Below are 23,614 nucleotides of genomic sequence, written 5' to 3' on the forward strand. Positions count from 1 at the left end.
TTTTTCACCTTATTTAACCAAATTATTAAAAATATACAAAAGTCATTAACTTCAATTGGTTTTCTTCAACAAATTTCTGACACATAAAGAGAATCACATCTCTTCGCATTTATTTTACACAAAAACAAAGAAAACATAAAAATAAGAGTAAAATAAATGTACTCATTTGAACAATTTCACTAAATTTTTGGACTCACTTTAAAATTGTGCTGCATACAATGTAGAGCACGAAATTACAAACAATTTATGCTTATACCCTTTATAAACTCTCATTGAGGTCAAAGTAAATAAAGTTTAATTTTGTTTTCTTGCACCAAATACATAGCTACACAGTTTTGGATTAAACAAAAACGAAAGTAAAATTTTAATAATATTGTCAAATACTAATAAAAATTCTTTGAACAAAAACTAATTTAAAATTTGTTTAGACCCTTTTTACAAAAAAAGAACAAGGAAAATAAACAATAAAAAAATAAAGAGAAAATATTTTAATCGAAATGAAGAGGCAACTTTTTCTCTTGTTTGTTTTGGTTTTCTTTTGCGTTGTTTCTCTCCAAGTTTTGGAAATAATATTACAAGGCTTTTTTGTATATAATCATAAAATTCTTCCAAGCAAAAAATTTTAAGTATTATAATTTTTTTTTTCGTAATTTTTTATGATATCATAATATTGTCATCTTGATGTTACGCCTTGTGAGGATGCAAAAAACGAAACCAAATATTTTTATTTGTTTTTTATACAAATTTATTTTATTTTAAATTTTAATTCAAGAAAATATTTAGTTTAATTTGATAAATTAATAAAATCTCACTAAATCTGAAGCAAACTAAAATTAATACTCGAATTTGGTTTAGAATGATTCCTAGATTATAAAATTCTAGCTATCACTATTGATAAAATCCGACATTCTAAGTAGAATTCAAATTACGTTTATTTCAAGTGTGAATACTTCCATTCTATGAAAAAAAAAATTAAATTAAATTTTTAAATTCAATTCAAATTTATGAAAGGCTGCACCTTTTCTTATAGAAAATTCTGATTCAGTGAATCAGTTAAATTAATTATTAATTTTAATACAAGACCAAAATTGGAATACTGAAGTAAAATTATAGTAAAGCAGAATTACCAGATTATACTCGTACCAACACATATAAGTTAAAATTCTGTATGAAATCAGAAATTTTTATCAAATATCAATAAGTTTAACTAGAATATATCTAAGCATTATTCAAGATCAAAAACATACTCGCTTAATTTTATATTTTAAAAATTTTCAATTTAAATAATTCACGCGAGTGAACACTTAAAAAGAATCCCCTTTAAATTTATTTTCAAATTAAAATCAAAATGTTACACAAACAATTAAAATCCTCTAAAACTTATTGTTTAATTATTTCAATAATTAAATCCCACCTATTTCTTATTCTAAATTGAAAATATTTTAAGATAAATAATCAATTTTTATTTTTCTAAATCCTTTATTCCCTTATTAAACAAATCTTTTTAAAAAAAAATTTATTCCTATATTTTCATTTATGCAAAAATAATTTTTTTCAATTTTTCTCTCTCTATAAATAAAAAATAAACACCATTTACTCGGAAATAATTCAAATATTATTATTATCCTTTCTTTTTTTTTTTTTTGTTCAAAAAATTTTCTCTCATTTCATTAGAATAATAGCAGCAGATAAAAAACCATAATAAATATAAAAAATACAAAAACAGAAGTAGAAACAAAAAAGTTTTTATTAGCTTTTACACTTTCTGATCTTTTCATCTTTATTTGTTTAGGGCTATAAAATATATATATATATATATATCCTTACAATTTTATGACATTTTATAAGTTAAATTATTACTTTTACCTTTAACTATATTATAATACATAAAATGCCTAGTCTTACACTATTTTAGAAAATTCTATTTTCTGCTTTAGGAATATTTATGTAAAATAAATTTAGTAATTTTACGTTTGTTTTGCTATAGCAGTTCTAAATTTATTTTCATTCATTTAAATTGATTGACGGGACAAAAGGGTTAGCTATACAGCAATTATTAATATAGTTAAAAATAAATATGGAAATTCTTAAAATAGTTTCATAGTATTATATATAGAGCTATTAGAAATGGGGATATTTTGAAATAAATATAAAGAAAGGTGATTTAAGGAAGAAATTTCGTTGGCAAATAATAGCACTCACAATGTTATTAAATGTGTAAATTTTCATATAAGCAAAAATATACGTTATGTACCTCTTTCAGTAGGGTAAACTGCTGTAATTAACTTGAAACAAAATCGAGTTTTGACAAATATTGATTTTTTTCTGTGCACCTTGTTTAAATAGTTAATATAATACATAAAATTTTAAGTTTTCAAAATAAATCTAAACAAAATCTTAATCAAAAATTTTAGCAAAAAAAAATTTTACAAACTCGGATTTGATTGCAGTTTTTTAAATGTTTCTAAAAATAGCTTCATAAATCTTTAAATTTATAATGTAAATCATAAAATTTTATACTTATTTTGAATACTAATATTATTTAATATTATAATTTCGAACATGAACCCAATATATAACATACTCCCACTTCAAACGTGTATACAAAATTAAATTCAAATCACTAATCTAAATTATATTTTAAAAATAAAATTTCTAAACTAAATAGCAATAAATAATTTTTTCGTGCCTTCTACAAATATTTATTCGAACTTAATTTCGAAATCAAAACCTACGCCTGTAAATAGAATTATACATATATATATATGAAATGATAATGCATACATACACGTTTACCTTTTATAACAAAAGAAATTAAAACATAATAATTAGGGCTATTAAATTTAATTTAACGATTTCAAAAGAGCATTAAAATTATAGAACATAAAATATTTCCTACTCGTTTATACATATATACGTTAATATACAGGAATTATACACCACACTATATAACATTAAAATAAATTAAGAAACATTATCTTCGTGGTATTGATTATTATATAATACGAGTATTATAAAAAAAAATGAGTGACCATTCCATATAACAATTATATTTAGAGAAATTGCTACATATGTATATACGAATACAACAAATATATTCAATATTATTATTTATTTATTATTTCAAATATCTTAACGCATAATAAATTATAATTGACAAAAGAAAAAAGAGAAAATTGTCATTAAAAATAATAATAAATCAGCAAAAGTAATAAATTTTGCTGACAAATCGAATAGAATAATAATGAAATTAGGATACTCGTGAGAAAATATTATTACCGTTATTAAAATTAATTATTTTTAATATTTCAATGATTTACCAAAAGAATTTTAAAACGTTCCACCGTACCTTCTAGTTACGAAAACACTTATATTTTAATAGAATAAAACCCAAAATATTAAAATAGTTTATGTACTTAATAAGATTTAGTCGCCTATTGATATGCAATATTTTTTTATGAATTATCAATTCTGTGAAATTCTCTATCGTTGTCCGTCCACTCACGGTCGAAAATTGAAATTGAAATATCAAATTTAAGCAATAAATAAATTTTACCTAGGAAATCTTGAAAGTGGTCATATTTTAGCAAAAGAATTCAAGAATTCAAGAAATATTACATACCTCTCTAAAAACTTTTTAATTTTAATTAAGTCCATAATTGCCTGATATGAACAAATTATGTAAGTCTTAAAGTACAAGAGCAATAAAGAATACAACAAACAACTTCACTTTGTCGTAATAATAGATCATTAATTTTCTCAATAATTTTTTTGTTTTTATAAATTTTATTTGTTTTTATAATTTTCTTCAAAAAAAAAATGAAAAATATCAACTCAATTAAAATAATACAAAGGAGGAAATCATATTATAAAAATTAATTTTGAAATTAATTTAAAAATTTTTATTATAAATATTCTCATTCAGTACAGTACTAGACTAAACTTTTGTTTTCTCTTTCTTATTCAAGTAAATCTACCCCAATACCAATTACCTGATATGCATCTGACTACCGTGAATAAGAAATCTAAATCATTGATAAAATTTTACGCCTATCATTTTTCATTTCTCTTTTTTTTTTGTTTCACTTTGCGTTTTCTTTTTTTGGTTCTCTTCTTTGAATTTAGTATCGATTGTTGTTTTGTTTTTTTTTTCTTTATTTTATTCGATTCGATTGATATAATAATGAAAATCAATCGATTGTTAAACATTTTCATTCAATATTTTTATGAAAAGAGAAAAAAGAAAATAAAAAGAAAACAATAATAAAATAAGAATAAAAAATTGTAAGTCAACTTTTTCTCAAGTATAATTTTTATTAAGCGTATATAAGCGTTTTATTTTTTATTCTCTTTTCTTCGTATAACTTTGAATTCTATGTGTAGGTGGTGGGGTATATATAGGGGTTTTATATTCAATTTTTATTCTTTTCGTATATATACTACACCTATTTAAAGAGTTCTTATTGAAAATGAGATTATATATTGAGAGAGTGAATGAAAATAAAGAAAATGGGAAAAAATAAAAAGCAAAAAATAAAAAAAAAATTATTTCTATACATTTTTCTTTTTCTTTTTTCCTTCGCCAATTTTTCTATTTGATTAGAAAATTATCACTCATTTTATCTATAATGCATATAGTTATGTATATGTTTGTATAAAATTACATGGTATATAATATAAGCTATAATAAAAGAATAATGAGGAGGCGTTTTTATGTTAGAAAAAAATAAATGATACCGTTAATAAAATTGTATGTTAAACTTAAACACGGTTATTTTCGAATACATGCAATAAAAGCGATATAAAGAGTAATGGTGTAAGGTCGCGTACAAATATATAAACAATTATTATATGAACATTTTTTGGAAATTTAAGTTGTGAATTTAAATACTTTTTAATATTAGAAAACGAATGACAAACTGGAACATTCAAAAATATCTATTATAACAGCTGTTCTATAACTATGCAATTATCACTTTGACTATATTACCGCTTAATTATTTATTTTCTAAACTAAATACAAATAATTATGTTCAAAAATAGTTTATGTTCTCTTTTCAAATTCTTGTGATACAAATATCTCCTTAAACCTTCTATAATTGTAGAATAATAGATGAATGTAATCTAGTAGCAATGTGACTAAAGTTGTTTCAATAAAATACAACAAGAGTATAAATTATATAGTGTCATAGAAAAAATGCCAAATTATGGTTTTCATTTAAATAGCGTTAAAAACAAGGTCGAATTATATTTAATAATCTAATTTTTTTCTCATTAAATTTTTCTCCAAAAAATTATTACATTTTGTGTATTTTACATACATTTCTGACAAGCAATTTGACGCATAATATATAAAAAATTTCATATTATCGAAATTTGTAAAAAATTTACTCAGTAGTTCTCAAATGGCTATGCATTATGAGAACAAATATTTTTTGGAAATTCTAATTTAAAAATTAAAGAACCAATTATAGTTAGTAGAATAATAAGAGCAATATTATTTTATCTATTATTTTATTTTAAACAAGGTAAAACCAGTGAATTGTCTTAAAGCAATCATTTCGACATTCTCTGTCGTAAAAACTTCCAATGCTCATTGATTAACTATTTCATTTATATTATTAAAAGTATTATAAAATAGAATAGATTCTCAACTGGACAATATTTGTGGACCGATATAGTGTAAAAGAATAAAAAAATGTTTTTTTTTCATTTCTATTTTCATTACAAATTCTTATCGCAAAGAATTCACAAAAGCATTCATATGAAAATCTTAAAATAAAATATCCATTCAAAACTATTTTTTAACAAAATTGTCACGTACAAAAAATTTTTATTATTATCCTTATAATTTGTTTTTGATGCGTATCTATGTATGTAAACATTTAAACATCTTTACTTATTATATCGAAATATTTATTTAATAATAGAAGAAAATTAAAATATAATGTTAGTTAAAAATCTTGGTAAACTTCTAATCAAATAAGTCTTTTCATATAGTACACTCGATTAAAGAGTATTTTATAAGTCTAAAAATATCTCTTAATAATATTTTCTCTTGCTCTCCCGAAAATAGTGCGACAATAACTAGTTAATATTGTGGTTGGACATTGTTATTTACTGAACATCGCAGTGAATTGTTGTTGATAAAATTTCAACCTTAGAGTAAATTAGAGTTTTGAACGCACTCTGGGAACTACTTAAACACTCCCAAATTAAAATTTAATTGGGAGTGTTTAGAGAATTAAAAATAAATATAAATTTTTTATTAATAAAAAAATAAAAAAAGAAAAGAAAACTTACCTCAACAGATATTGTAAATAATGGTGCATGAACTGGACCAGTTTGTGATTCTAATTTATAAACAAGTCCATGACGTAATTCATTTAACATAGCAACAGTATTTTTAGGTTGTGGTATACGCTCTTTACCAGCTCGGGATTTTTTCTTTGGTGTTGCTGATGATGATTTACCGGATATTGAACGACGTCGTTTACGTGTCGATTTTGTAAACGATGTTGACGATGAATTAACAACGAACGACGATGATGACGATGTTGACGATACATGATGATGATGATGATGTCGATGATTATTATAACGACGAGAATATATTGAAGATGGTGAATGATGCCGATAATCACGTTGATATTTATTACGATCATTTCCACCATTACGAGATTTTGTAAATGATGTTGATATTGTTGATACCATTGATTGTAAAGTATGTGTTGTATTATTATTATTGTTATTATTATTATTGTTATTATTATTATTGTTATTATTATTATTAATTGTTGATGTTAATAAATTATTATTATTATTTGTTGATTGCGTTGTATTATGTAAATTATTTGTTGTTACAATTGCAGATGGTAATTTAATAATATCATTTGTATTATTTGATACAGAAGCAGTAGATACAGTTGCCGATGATTTTATTGTTGGCAATAATAATGATGATAATGATGTTGATGATTGTAATGGTGATGATGATAATGTTGATGACGATGTTGATGATGATATTGTTGTTGAAGATAATTTCAATGCATTTGTTGAGGAGCAATAAGGATGAGAAGAAAAACCATTATTTTTATTATCGGACATTAGATTATTATTATTGTTATTTTTATTGTTATTGTTATTGTTACTGTTACTACTAATTTTATTATTGTTATTCATTATTTGTATTTCCAGTGTATTAACAATTAAATTTGATTTTTTAGCATCAGTACCCAAAAATTTTGATCCCTCGTAGCGTCTTTTTGTTGTCACTTTACGACTATGATTATAACCGTTCATATTTTTTTGTGATGATGGTGGCAATTGCGAACGCGGTTGTTGCGTTGCTAATGGTGTTGTTGGCACCCCAGTTGAATTAAAAGTCGTCGAAGGTGGTGGTGGCAAATGAATCTATAAATTTTATTTTATTTTCCAATTTATTTCATTTTCGTTTCAACATCCATGTACAATCATTGCAATTTCGAATAATTAAATATGTAAGAAACATACAAAAAAAAGAAAAAGAAATAAAAATTAATTAATTGGAATTATTTTAAAAAAATTTATTTTATTTTTAGAAATTTTTAATTTATAGAAAAATTAAATATCATGGATTTTATGATAGAATACAAGAAATTAAAAGAAAAATTAATATTTAAAGAAAATCACCAAAACAATAACAAAAAAAAAACAAAATACACTTAAAAATAATAAAGATATTTAATATAAATATATTTATGTACAAATATAAAAATAATATGCTATAATATTGGAATTAATCACATTGCATACACATTTATATTATATAATAAGATAAAATTATACAGTAAACATAGAAAGCAAACAAACACACACATTTATTATGTATAAAAATAATATTTTGTTTGATTATATTTATTTTTGTATATGATTTATGATAATTATGACTGATTTTGGTTACAAAAATATTAATAGAATAAAAATTATTTATATATTTTTATATAACATCTAAATATATACATATAATATTTATATATATATATACAAATTATGTAAGAAGTTTATACCATTTAAAAGATTAATTATTTTAATTATTTTCAAAATTCATTGGTTATATAGATTAAAATGAAATTATGTTTTCCTTCAATAGAATTTTTATTTTTTTAAATTTTATTTAATTTTATGAAATTACTGTAAAACAATAATTGATATAATAAAGAAATATGTATAAATTAATTAATAATTATAAATAAATTTAATAAAAAATAATTCAAAATTTAATTTAAATTAATTAAATTATATGTGAATAATTAAAACTAAAAAAAACAATTAAAAGTTTAAATTGATCTAAAAACAATTTGTCAAATATAGTAAGGAGATTTTTGGGGTAAAACAGATCACCATTTTGATGCATTCTAGGTTTTAAAACTGAATCTATCAAACTTTTTTATTCATCATGCATAATACTTTTGATACAGGTCTAATAATTCTTATTTATTTAGAGCACAAATTTTGATTAAGAGTATTAATTCATTATTAATAATCTAATTTATTCTAAAGCGGAATCACGACTCATAGATGAAAATTACTAACTGTCTTAGTAATTTGGAAATTTTTTGTAAAATTTCTGCATCACAAAGACTATTTAATTAGTTATTATTCAAGATATTTAAAATAGGGAATGAACTACAATTCACAAACGAATTTTAATTAAAAATTTAATTTTTCACAATATTTTAATAGAAATTTGTCAATCAGGAAAGTTTAAAAAATTATTTATAAAATTATGGGATATTGTCTTTAGACCAAATTGTATTTTAAAAATTAGTATTGTAGATTCGTACGGCGGCGGCAGCAGTGCATCGCGACCGCGTATAAGGATCTATTGTGCGCCCTAATTAGTGTTAAAAATAATTTAAATATATTTTAAATTAATTATTAAATCAAGAAGTTATTACAAAACTGGAAAACTATACTCGCTTTAGAAAAATACGAAAGGTTATAACTTTTATGTAGAACCACTTTCATAGATTTAATTGAATCTAATTAATATTTACTTGAAATTATCTTTGACGAAGTGAAGAAAAATTACTCTAAATGATCCACTTTAAATTTTAGAATATTATCCGAAATGAAGAAAAATATCTTATACTAATATAAAAATCATTCATACCTATAATAATTATTAACCAGGTTATTAAGCGAGCTTGTAAAACAATTACAAAAAAATTTTTGGCAAAAAGTCTTTTGCGTCTTAATTACTTTTTTTTTTCCTTTTAAAATTTCATAAATTAAATTGCCTATAAAAATTATTTTTAAAAATTATTTTACACAATTTACGTGTAAGCTTACTCTATATAATATAAAAAATGTTTACATGAAAAAATTCATATACCATTCAGCATACACACACCAATTATTTAAAAAAAAAATAAAAATTTAAAAAAAATTTTTTTTTTTTTGCAATATCTTTACATTGTATGGGAACTTTGGAGAGATTTATATAAAGCATCAAAAATCATTTATTTATTTTCAATTATCACAATCTAAGATACTTTATTTTTTTCTCATCCTCTCATTGTTTTTTTTTTCTTCTCTTTATAATATCATCTAGAATAAATAAATCAAAATTGACAAAATCACTATATTTCACTCTATGTGACATCCTTAATAAATTATTGAACCTATAATATAGAAGTTGCCGTATATGTAAAAACATAATACATAAATACACCGGTATATAGTGAGCACTGATAAAGAAAACTCTATATAAAATGTATATATGGTAGAGTATGAGTATAGTTTTGTAAAATGGCATAAAATTCAAGTGTATAACAAAAATAAGAGTAGGATGTACCAATATAATTGAATGAACAAATATGTTTATGTTACATACATATATATATATACATATACATAGTTATAAAAATAATTTATTACGCCTCATTTTATGCTTTAAATTAATTTTCTTTTTGTATAGTGAAAAATTGTCGTTTATACAATATAATAATAATAAAAGAAAATAATTGTATATAAAATATTATAGAAAAGAGAATGCTAATACAAAAAAAAAATTGAGAGAGAGAGAGAGGAAGAGAGACAGAGTGAGAAAAAAAAATGTTAATATCCTGGATCATATATAACTTAATTATTTTAATAATAATTTAAGAATAAAAGTAGATTAATAACTAAATTACTATTATGTATGGATAAAGAATTTTCATCAATATAACAGTATGAATATACAGATATATAGATGCAGGTATGCATTATTTTATATATATAATAAGTCTTCGTAAATTTAATATCCTTTTATATTTAATAATTTAAAATAAAGAGAAAATATAGAATAAAAATTTTCATATAAAAAATAAAATATACAAGAAATTTGGTATAAAAAGTACAAAGAGTATTCAAAGTAATTTATCTTAGTTAATATGGAGAAGGCATATTTATAAGCTCACTTTACAATAAAAAATAAAAATATCGAATACGCTATATGAAAAAAAACAAAAAGGATTACAACATATTTGAACCTTTTTTTTTTGTTTTCTTTAAAAAAGGATCTCCGTTAATTTTTCACTTATCTTAACACTTATGTAACATATAATTATTACATTGCATAGTTATATTTATATAGTTATAATATTTAGGAAATTTTTTTGTATGTACACACATAATTATCGAGTACATATACTCATAGAACATATAAGCTTTACGTATAGAAGGTTTGAAAGTTTTGTAATTTTCTCTTTATGTAAAGATTAATATGAAATTTATTTTTAATGAGTGTATATAGGTGAATATTCCAATAAGTGGTTAGAACACTTACTGATACATATTATACGAGTATTAAAATATTTCTGAAATGGAAGTAATTTCAGAATTACTTGTATAAATAAGAATTGTTAGAAAAATTAAAGAATAAGGTGCAGTTTTGTAATTTTATAATAAAGAATTTTACAATTTTATTTATTTTTTTGGTCGAAATATATGACCCTATGTCGAATTTATGACGAAATATATGTCGAATTAATTTTTTCAATTTCAAATTTTGTCTTTAAATGTACTTATTATTCGATAATTGCCAGAGCTAGCATAAAATTACTTTAAAAAATAAGATTATTTCAAAATTTTTAAAGAGAAATTTCATTATTCTGAAATATTTTCAAAGATAATATCCAGTTAGCCCATATTTATTTAACAGACAATATACTAAAACTATCATTTTTCAATATGCATTGTACAACTTCCATTTTAGGGTACTTTTTTATCGTATACGAAAAATACCCCTGCGGTTCATATTATAATTGCTAGTAAAGGTTTAAAAGAATTTATATTATGGCACCCTGTATATAAATAATTCATTTTAAATTAATTAAAATTTCATTACATTTTTATCTTAATTTTGTTTCCTTTATTAACGGTGTATAAAAGAAATATTCAATGTTACACCTGCGGCTTTATTTCACCTATTATGTTATGAAAAATCTATTTAAATTCCATTTTGTCTATTTTTTGTTGATTTTCTTTTCCAAAATTGTATACTCTTTTGTCACCTTCACCTTTATAACCTATATATGGTATGTGTCATAGTTTCTTTTTTTGTTTAATAATTTAAATTAATATTTGAAAAGGTCGAAGAAAACAATTTCTTAATAAGTAAAACAAGTTTCATAGCCGACATTACCTATGTAGAAATTAACTAAAATCCGATGGTCCGAAATCGAGAATGCATATCCAGAAAATAGCAATTTTGCAGTAAAATGAATTGGAAATTTTTTGAAAATTTTATGAAAGAATCGTCTACCAGCTATATGACACATTCAATACAAAAAATATTTAAAAAAAAAATTTTAAATTTCTAATTCCAAAATTTTCTAAATATTGATTTCATATTATTTTTATTATTTAACACTTAAAACTCTCACTATAGATAGATTACCCCGAAATTTTTTTTACATATATATACAAGTCGATGTATAAAAATTCCTTTTAGGACATTTAACTGTATTAACAGTAGTTTATATACTAAAGAGCTGGGTAATTTCAAATGGTAAACGATCCTAATTTGAATTAATTAAGATTAAATTTAATGTTCTATTGCAATTTATTAAATAAGAATATACAAAGTAGATCTTCTGATTGAATGATTTTGAAATTTTAATAAACTAAAACAAACGTTCTCAATTAAATTTCGTATTTTCCGACTAAATTAAATTCTAAATTTGATTTCTGATATTTGAGTAAAAGATGAAAGATTTTTACATTTTTATCTTCCAATTTCGAAACTAATTGAACTATATAACAATGAAAATTTTGACAGAACACTAATGTAAGACTCTATTTATGATAAAATTAATTTTAGAAGTAAAATTAAGAATTTTTAAATTCGAATTACATAATTTTTGCTTCAAGCCACCAAATTACATATCATACAAAAAAAAATTTTTCTTGTTTTAAAATTTCGAAAGACTTAATAAAATTTTCCAAATATATTTAAATTTAAATATTCCATATCTCTTTTCTTCTGGGTATATTTTTTGTTAAATTTATAGATTTAAATGTAAGTTTCAACGGTACATAATATACATATGTGTATCAATACATATATATATATGTATATAATAAATAGCTGCGGGTAGCTGTGCATAACCGCACATATAATACGAGTATATTAAAAAAAAAGAAAGAAAACCCTAAAAATCCATTTAAAAATCAATACCATAAGGGCAATATTGGAAAAAAAAACTAAAAGAAAAAAAATTACTAACGAAAAATTATTGAAAAATTTTTGGCCTATAAAACCTATTGATTCTTTTTTTTAATTTCATTTTATGGCAAAACCTATACTTTTGATGTAGGGATACTATGTAATAAATACATATATGTATAACATATGTATAAATTATATACTTAATATTTATCTTAAAATAATTTGTTTTTATATAATCTACTTAATTTAAATTGTAAAGGGAATGGAAAAATTATTTATGCTTGCATTTATATATATGTACATATAATGTGTATATGTATTCGTTAATGTACACAATATGGGTACTTCAACAAAGCAGAAAAAAAAAATCACATTTTTCCCCACATTTTATCACTTGACAACGTTTTGTTGTTACCTCCCTCTCACTTATATGAATTTTTAAGATATTTGGTGCTTTTTAGTATATTAATAAAGCTTAATCGGCAAAAAAAAAAATCATATACATATAAGAATTCATGGAAATTTTTTTAAACATGAAAAGAATGACAAACAAAGGAATTTTATTAATTTTTTTTTTTCATCCTTAATTAGTTACACATAATATTATTCCTCTTATTTAATTATTGTATAACATTTACATTATGTAGAAAACGCAAGCTTCAATATTATGAATGAATTCAGTGATATTATAAAATTTTGCTATGGGTACAACAAAGACACGAATATATGAAAAAATGAACAATTTTATGAAAAGAGCGCCTTAATAAAGAAATAAAGAGAACTTGCCTCGATTCTATTTCTGATTGCGATTTTAATAAAATTCAATTTTCTGATCCTCTTAAATGATTTGAAAACAAAATTAAAAATTAATTTTAGTTGCCCGGTTCAAATTTAGTTTATTGCTGAAATTTTGCATATATATGAGATTATTCGTGCTTTATATACGTGAAAACTATGGGGACTACAAAACTGTCATGAAATTCGATTAACTAGAAGCCAGTAAACGGCGATTCTCTATATAATTCTCTATTTATATTAAAATTTTCGAAATTATGTAATATTGCAAAAAGTACTATTCTAAAGTAATGTTGTAGGGAGTAGTATTTAAAAAGTTTGAAATTATTATGTAATTTTTCCATTTCTTAATTAAATATTTAATAACAAACAATAAAAATAATTATTTACAAAACCATTTTAATTAAAATATTAAGTAATTCAAATTCTGACACATTGTTTATAACATTGCTTTGATATTTGCAAAATTGGAATATAAGAAATTTTACACATAGGCACATGCTTCATAATTTAAAAAAATAGTACAATTGAGAAACAATATAATTTACAAAAATTTCACAGTATGTTTTAATATGTTTTTTTTTATTGAAGAGGGAATTTCCTCGCTCCGCCCACCATAGCCAACCATGGCTTATTGTAGCCCTCTCATATCCAACTTACATTACTCTGGTCCGAAGCAAATAACCTGACATATCTCTCAGGTAGTTGGACGCGAACTTCCCAGCTTCACTCAAAACAGTAAATATGTTAGATTTAATAGAAAAAACTGGCCTAGCTGATTCAAATTTAAAAATTTCAAGAAAAGTTCCAATTCCCTATAGTTGCTCAATGAAAATTTTTCCAAATTTTGACTTAAGTATCTCAATTGGTTGTTAACAGAAGTGCTAATTTAAATTAATTAAGTCGAGCTAAGCAGTTTTTCTCTTTATATTTAATAACATTTTAACGCTTTATTCTAAATTATTTAACCTAAAACCTTATTCAAAATTAAATTTAATCTTCAAACTCAATTTAATCGAAAGATTCTCTTTAACTTCTTAATTATCTAATTTCTTTCAAAGCGGAATTTGACTCTTTATTAAAATGGCACTAACAACAATATAACATAAATGCAAAGAATACTTAATAATCTATTCTATAATTATTTACAAAATTTTAAAATCAATTTTAAAATTTCCTAAAAATAATTTCCCTATAAACAAATAATTTTATATTTATTCAAAATATTTTAATCTATGCTACAGCAAATATTAATTTGCATTATAACATCAATATAAATATTAATTTAATAAATAACACAATTATATATATACTAAATTTGCATGATAATTTATAACAATAACTGTTATACTATACTTATTTCTACTATTAAATCACTTATTTAATAAATGATTAATTTTTCAATTCACATTCATTAGAATTCTATTATATTTTAACAAATAGAACAAAAACGCAAACACCATGGTAATACGATTAATAAACATATAAACAAATTATACATATAAACAAATTATAAATTCAAATTGTATATAAGTAGATATTTAATTTTAAAACTAAATAATTCCAATAATAAACACAATAATTTTCATGCAATAAATAATTAAAAAATTTTTACATATTATATTTGAAATTTTTATTACTATAAAAATAAATTATGGGTTTTCCGTTCTATGACCAATTTCACTTTAAATTAAATATCTTACTAATTTTATAGAAAAATCACTTAATAAAATGATAAATTAGAAATGATCTACCGATAAACAAAAAAAAAAATAGTAAATCTTTAAAAAATGTAAAAAATATCAAAACCAAAAAGTACTATAAAAAATACCCCGACGCCATTTAATCTATCATAAGATTTGTTGCAATTTTTTTTTCTCTTGTCTAATTTCCAAATTCAAATTTCAACCTTTTTTGCTTTAAATATTTTCAAATGAAATTTTTTATTTTATTTTACTTTCTATATGGGTTCCTTGAAAAATTGCACCTACCAAAAAATTTTAAACATAAATAAAAATAATTTATAATAAATTTAAACTGCTCCTTTTTTTTTAGATACACTTTAAAAAATATCTTGATAAATTAAAGCAAACTGTAAAAAACAAGAAAGAACTTTGGATACAACTTAAATGTTGTAAAAATTCATGACATCGAAAAAAAAAAATTTATTCTTTTCTATTCTGAAATTGTCTTTTTTCCTCTTCTATGGCTTATATCTATATCTATACTGCCTCCAAAATTTCAAACTTTTCAGCCGAAATTTTTCTTTTCAATTTTTTTTTTTTTGTTCTGTTCCTTTCTTCTTGTCTTCAGTTCAAGGAATTGTTATTATTTTTTTGTATTTTCATTTCTAATTCTAAGTTCCTCATCTGAAATTGTTAGACAATCGTACTCGAAAATATGAAAAAATACACACAGAATTCATTTAAACTATGAGCCAACAAAAAGATAAAATATAAAAGAGATTTTTTATAGTTTTTTCTAGTTATCTTTTTGTCGTCTCCATGGCATTTTCGGTCTTTTTCTTCTTTTTTTTTGGAAAATAACTTTATCCTAACCTGTCTCGTGTAATACAATATAATAACTTATAGCTTACAAGCAATATAGCCGAAAATGAACTTAATAAAAACTCGACTCCATATATTATAAATTTATTGTATTTCAGAGGAGAAAAACAAAAAAAAATATTATGCAATTGAATAAAATAATTTTAAAAATCCTTTTTATCTCAAATATAAAATTCCTAGATATAAAATGAAAAAAAATTCTCCAATATTTTTATCCTTTTTATAATTTTTAAAATTATATAAATAAAATTCGATATTGCATATACGTAGGCGTTATTACCATTAATATACCTTTAGTAGAACAGCAAAATATACTTGAATTATTTTTCCTACACACATTGATATATATGTATATACAACCATACAAATATGAACATGCACATTCTCTTATACAAATATTATTATAACCTACACTGCGAAAAAAAAGAAAGAAAAGACTGCATTTTATTTTATTCCAATGTACGTGCATACACAATCAAAATTATTATATAAAATTTTTTGGTAAATAATAAAAATAAGAAGAAGAAAATTGATATATAACTACTGCACAAAAATTTTTTGTGAATGGGCTAGTGTGTGTGCATTATAAACACACATAAACACAAGTATATAGGTATACGGCAACCGTATATTTTAGGATTTTGTTTTTATCTCTACGGTTTGGCTTAAATGATAACGTCGCTTGAAGTTTTTTTCCTATTTTATATTGAATTTTTGCCAAAAAAAAAAGAAGAATTTTGTATAATTTTTTTTATCTTTTTTTATTACAATTTTATTTTGTTGTTTTGATTCTTCTAATTGTGGAAATGACATGAATACATTCATTATACAATATAAACTTTTTACTACGGCACAAATACTAATACAACGTGTATTTGTACGTATATGTGAAAATATTACGTATAACTATAAATGAATAACATAACGGATCCATTAAATTTGTAAGTTGAGTTAAGCAAAAATGAGAAAAAAACAAACAAAGTGTAGTGCGACAATTTTATCCAACAAAACGTCATCAATTATTTGTTTTTCAGAACATTTCAAAACTGTGAAGATCATTTGTTACGTAATTTTAATTATATTCAGTTACAAATATATTCGATGTACAATGGTCAAATAATAAAATTAACCCCCATTAAGTTGACAGCTGATAATTTGCGTAACGGTTTACAGAAAACAATTTCAGAATCCGATTTAGAGTGACAGTCGATAATTTTTACGTTCCTCGAATTTTCGTCACGAACACAAAACCGAATTTAGTATTTAATTTTAGTTGGAGCAGTTTCAACCATAAAGAAATAAATAAAGAATTTTATTAAAAATTGTAATAAAAATTGATAGCCACAATGACAACCAATTTCAGCATATAAAAAAGCAAAATATTATCCAAAAACTTCAAAGACATACGTATATACACGCAGACATCTGAGCACTCATTCATTTTCTTCATTTTTGATACAAAAACACAAATGATATTTTGAATTTAAGAGAAAATATTGAAAGGAAATAAACGGTTCATTGAAGAAACACTAAAAACTCCGAATACAATTTTTCAAACCATTTAATTTTCTTTTTTTCTCTCCTTTCATCCTTTTTTTCGGAAAAACTTTTATTTTTGGTTTAACATTTACCATTATTGATTTCAAATTTTTGTTATTTTTTTTTTGTTTTTTTAATTATCTGTTGTATATTAAGATAAAGAAGTTTACTAAAGTTGAATTTCTCACCAAATTTTTTTATTAATTTAAGTTAAATATTATTTTGGCACTTTAAACCTACTATAATTACAGGTTTATTAACTAAACTGGTGCTGAGTTCATGGGACTATATTTATTCCATATTTATATATAAATCCAAAAGATAACATGCGGTTAATGGACAAAATCAATATTGAATGGAAGAAAAAGAATTATTGTATTCACTTGTTTAAATTTCTTCTGGAATGAAAGGTGACCAACTTTCAAAAAAGACGATCAACATCTACATATATCCAATTTACGAGTTAATGGATAAACTAGTAGGATAGCTTCCTTAAGACTTTTCAAGACAATGAACTTAAGAGATTCAGTAAAAATTTAGAGTCCCTTTGTTTAACCAATTTCGGACGCAGTATAGTGATTGACAACAAATCTAATCCATGGAGATGAGCTCCATCTATCCAACCAGAATATGTGAAATCATTTTTTTAACCACTGCATACCAAATAGTCAAAAATATTTAAAATTCAAATCAATTTCAACAAATCAATTATCACAAAAAATTTAATAAATTAAGAGGCCCGAAGTATACACTCGGTAGCCTATTTCCACCGTAAAACAATGAAATTTCAAAAATAAAAATTATTTTTCACAGTATCACAATTTAATCTGTATTTAATTTAAATTATCGCTTAGAAAAGATCAAATTTTTTTATTTAATTTTCAATGATTTGGAAAAATAAAAGGAAAGATACTAATGAATTTCTCATACAACAGTTACAATTGACTGATTGGTCAATTTATAAATTAAAAATTTGGAATGACCACGCATTAAATAAGATAATCTAAATTACTCATTATTTTAAAAAAAATAATAATAAAAAATAAATAAATAAATAATTTAAAAAAAATCATTTCCATATCTTGAAATTAATTTTCATTTTCTCTACATTAATATTGCTAGTTTAAATTTCTTCAAATTTCTTAAAGAACTTGGTTATCGCCTCATGTACCAGCTTATAATAATAAAAAATATTTTCTTAAATTTTTGTATGTGCTTTATGACACACAAATTATGATACAAATTTAGGTTATACCATTTCTGTTATACTTGCACTATAATACTAACAAAAAAAAAATTATTCTACTTATATACTCGTAACGTTAACATTATTCAACGTCATCACCTATATCGCGTTTCATTTTAAAAAGAAAATTATCAAGGCAGATAATATATGAAGGCATATTTTATTCATTGGCATAAAATTAAGGGAAAATTAAATTACATCAAAGCAATTTAATTATTTATAACAAAAAAAAAAAAGAAGAAAGCAAGGAGAACACAATGTAAGAGTATGCATAAATTTGTGTACATTTGTACAGGTACCATTTATATAATATGCAAATTAATTTAAAGATAATATTGTAATAATACCGCAAAATATACAAACGTTTTAACTTTAATACTCAAACAAAAGGCACAAAACAAAAAAAAAATTACAATGTCGCAAGAATTCTTTTTTGTTTTTTGCCCTCCCCACGAATACTTAATGTTGTACCATTAAAAGAAAATGTAAGGATGTGGATGATTTTTATTTTTGCATTTAAATTGCTTATATGGCACAGTTTTATATAATTTCAAGTACTAATTTTTTTATTCAAAGAAAAATTTCTGTACAAAGATCATTTTAATTCTACAATGACTTTAGAACCAATCTAATTATACTATTGTAATGAATATTTAAAAAAAAACAGTGAATACTTTAAAAATTAAATTTGTTATTTGAATTGTAGATATTCTTTAAGTGTAGCCAGTTCCGAAGACAAGGTTTTTATATATGTAGTATACAGCACAGATCGCAGAGGGTGTATATGTGCCCGTCTGAAAAATTTAACAGGCCGATGTTCTTCTGTATTAAAAATCAATTTTAAATAAAAAATTTGTAAGTGATTTTTTGCCAGAGTATAATAAGATGCGATTATTTTAATGTTCTTTCATTGCAAATATTTGTGGTTCTTTAGTAAATAACACTTTTGCGGACAAGTTTAAAATTTCACTTGATGAAAATGAAAAGCCACCCGAAAGACATCTTATGCTCAATATTGTATCAATCTAAAGGATAACCATACTTTGTTACCGTAAAATTAGCCATTTAATAAATAATTTCAAAAGCGGTTTCAGAGCTGTAACAACCAGTTGCAAAGCGTCCTTTAAATTTTATGTATGCCAGCTTGCAAAATTTTCTGGCAAAAATTTTCTTTCCAAAATTTTGTGGCATAATCTTGTTTTTGTGTAGTAAAAACTTCAATGGAAGCCAGTTTAAATTATTTTGTACGCTCAAAAATTTCTCTGCAGAAATTTAAAATTCAATACATACATTGTTACTCCTTAGAAATTCTTGATTTTCTGTCTAATTTATTTCTTATAATTATCATACAGTTGCCGTTTCTTTAATATCAAAACTTATTAAACTTGTTAGGCCTTGAGTTCAATTGAATATTACCTATTTTGATCACTCTTAACAGCATAACTTCTTTGTAACATAACTCTTAAAGTTCAATGTGTTACACTAAATCAGTTAGTCATGTAAGTCCTAATCAACTCTTACCCTTTCGTACTAAATGCTCTCTTTTTCTTCTGATAATTTATTCAATTTCATAAAATTCGGACATCGAAAATCAATTTTAAAATAAAGCCCCATAAAATAAAATCTAAGACCTCCCGTGAACCATAAAAATAACTAAATAAAAAAAAAAATTTTTTACAAAATATTTCTACATATAACTAAAATTTCTAAAAAAAAGCAAAACCGAATAAAGCATAAAACCTGATTATAAACTATGGTACCAAATATCTCAATATTTTCCATCCTCTTATATAGTTTATTTCCGGTATCATAATATTTTAAATTACGTCATAAAATTTGTTTTCATTTTGTTTCTTCTCCTATTATTTTTAGTTTTCGACTTTAAAATCCCTGTATAATTTTTGTTACTATTCAATTCTTTACACACACACACATCACACACATATTATATAGACACAAAAAGATACCACCGTTCTGTTATTATTTTTGTTGTTATATTTGAAAATGCCATCTATCCTGGACCATTTAATTTGGTATTTTTTGTTTTTCCTATTCCTGTTTCTTTTAAATTTATAGTCCTCATACCGAAACAAAAAAAAAAATCAACAAAATTACATTTATCTATGTATAAACTTATAATCGTGTAATATTATAGTGTAGTAGAAGCGAAATATACACGAATATTATCCACCCACCGTAAAATTACGAAAAGATTGTTGAAAAGGCAATAAAAAGGATATAAGTGTATATATGAAAACCGAAAAAAAAAAGATATAGAAGAGAAAAACAGGAAAAAAGAAATGAAAATAATAAGAAAAACAGAACAACAGAAAAACTAAAACAAAAATATTATTATTGGTCAGCATTACTATGCATAAAAGAATAAAAAAAATTAGGTTATATAGCCAGTCAGCCTCTCAATAAAAAAAAACAGCGGCTGTATATAAAATTAAATATATATGAAATATTTTGTTACCGTTATCATTCTGGACATATCCATATATACAATATGTTATACATAAATATTTAATATACATTCAAGTGTATATGAAAATCCAATAATAATCCTGTTATGCTGATATAAATTTTATAAAAGGATTTTTTCTCTCATACCATCATTCTTACATAAAAAAAAAAAACAAAGAAAAAAAACAAAATCCTCATATTCATTTTATTCTTCTTGCCTTAACTATTTTTCTTTTTGTTTATATAGACATTGTAGACATAATTTGAACAGAAGGACAAAAAGAATGTAGAGGAGAAAAAGAATTTGTTTCAAAATGATTGGAATTTTTCTAAGAATAGAAAATGATTTTTCCATATATACTCTAATAAACAAGTATATATATGCGATTAATTCCAATATATATATATATTTTGGAATATATATATATACACTAAAATTTATTTGATCCTTATAATAGTAGAGGACAAATTCTTTTTATTAAGTAAATTAATATGTTCTTTATTATTATTAAATTTAATGGTTATCATTATAAATTATGATTAATTACTTAGTTATATAATGACAGTATTATATCATTCTAATAATAATAATTATTACTTACATAGTTTTTTTTTTTTTTTTGATAAGATTAAATAGCAGTGAATGAGAATTAAAGATAAATGATTTGAAGAATATAAGAATTTTAGAAAATTTTGAATGACGTATGCACATATACTTATAAATAATGAATAATTGAGAGAATTATAATGTAATATATATACATATGTGTATATTCTCTCTTTTTGAATTGAATGAAATGTGAGAAATATTTGACATATCAGATTTGTTATTAACATAAAATTCTTAAATTAAATGTCAATATTGTCAAAACTTCTATCCCGCTTTTGAAAATTACTTGTACTATAATGTATAATGATCGAATTTAGAAGTTAGTTGCGTGATTTAAGAAAAATAATAATATTTTTTGATGACATGGCATTTACAATTAGCTTTCTGCATGTACAGAAATTTGGAAAACTTTGCAGTTTCGGAAGGGCGAGGCGATAATTTGAGAGGAGGCGGAAGAAAATTTTCTTCTAACAAAATAAGCTATTTATTAACATCTAAGAGCTGCTAAAAACTTTAGGTCTTTACATATTCTCGTTTAGAAGAAAGACGATATAAAAAAAATTTAAAAAAAAAACAGACTTTAGATAACTGATAATATTAACGGCCCATTTAAGTTTCTTTAAAGTTTAGCTATGATATACCGTTGTAGAAGAAGCCCACCACTTTGGAGGTTCATTTATATAAGAATAACCGTTATAGAATTTTCAAATAGTTTGTGATTTCGTTACAAAAAAAAATAGTCGAAAATGCCACTTTTAGGACTTTGAGGGGTTTTAACTTAAGGATTATATAAGACGGGAAGAGGATATTAAAAATATAGAAAGTAAAAATTTCTTTCTACACAAATAAGTTTTTAGTAAAAATTTCTGTACATATGAAATTTCAGCTTTTAATCTTCGACGTTATAGAAATTTTGTAAACATATCCATGGACGGCCGAATGAACGAACAGAGTGAAACTTATTAGAACATTTTTTTAAATTTTTTTTTTTGGAAAAGCGCTAAAAATGAACAAATTTACGAAAAATAAATTTTGTTGACTAATCTAAAATAATTCAATTCAAATGAATCCTATATAATAAACTCTTTAAATTTTTAAATAAAATATTAAAATATTACAATTTTTTTTAATTATTACTTTTATTCATTACAAATTCATATAATTATAAAATTTATTATTTAACCTTTATTGAACCCAATTAAAATATTTCCTCCTTCAAAAACTTCCTTCTTCATTATAATATAAAGATATCTATACTTATATTATACTATATTGTACATAGGATATAATTACAAACTTTAAAATATTTATTCCGCTCTAATGTCCATTAATTACTAATATAATTAACATATAATATATATAGCTTATATTACACATTAATTAAAATTAGATATAATTATCAAATAATGCTAATTAATTTGTATATCATGTATAGATTCTTAGACATATAAATATGTCATTGATAAATAAAATGAGTGATTGATGTTTTCTTGTCTATAGATTTTTAAAAGTTTAAAGGACAAAAATTGTAATTTAATTTAATAGTATGTGCTTCTTGAAAAAATATGACCCAAAAATCACATTTTGAAAATTTTAACTTTTAAAATTAGAAAAATTGATTTGAAATATCGGTTTGTTTCAAGGTGCAATTCGAAAGCCTGGTATTTCATAAGAAATCAATTTTCACTTTAAAA

At 22.8% G+C, this 23,614-nt stretch overlaps 1 protein-coding gene across 5 annotated transcripts in view; it reads right to left on the reverse strand.

The window, feature by feature from the left end:
* LOC129613273 (GATA zinc finger domain-containing protein 8-like) overlaps window positions 1–23,614 on the reverse strand; it is a 157,124-nt gene that overhangs the window by 52,405 nt on the left and 81,105 nt on the right. For all 5 annotated transcript variants that reach the window (XM_055527267.1, XM_055527270.1, XM_055527268.1 and 2 more), the window contains one exon: window positions 6,304–7,413. In XM_055527267.1, the coding sequence (XP_055383242.1) occupies window positions 6,304–7,413 (1,110 nt within the window). The remainder of the gene's footprint in view (window positions 1–6,303; window positions 7,414–23,614) is intronic.

Source organism: Condylostylus longicornis, unplaced genomic scaffold (genome assembly GCF_029603195.1).
Source record: "Condylostylus longicornis isolate FDR11 unplaced genomic scaffold, ASM2960319v2 ptg000081l, whole genome shotgun sequence".
NCBI lineage: Eukaryota > Metazoa > Arthropoda > Insecta > Diptera > Dolichopodidae > Condylostylus > Condylostylus longicornis.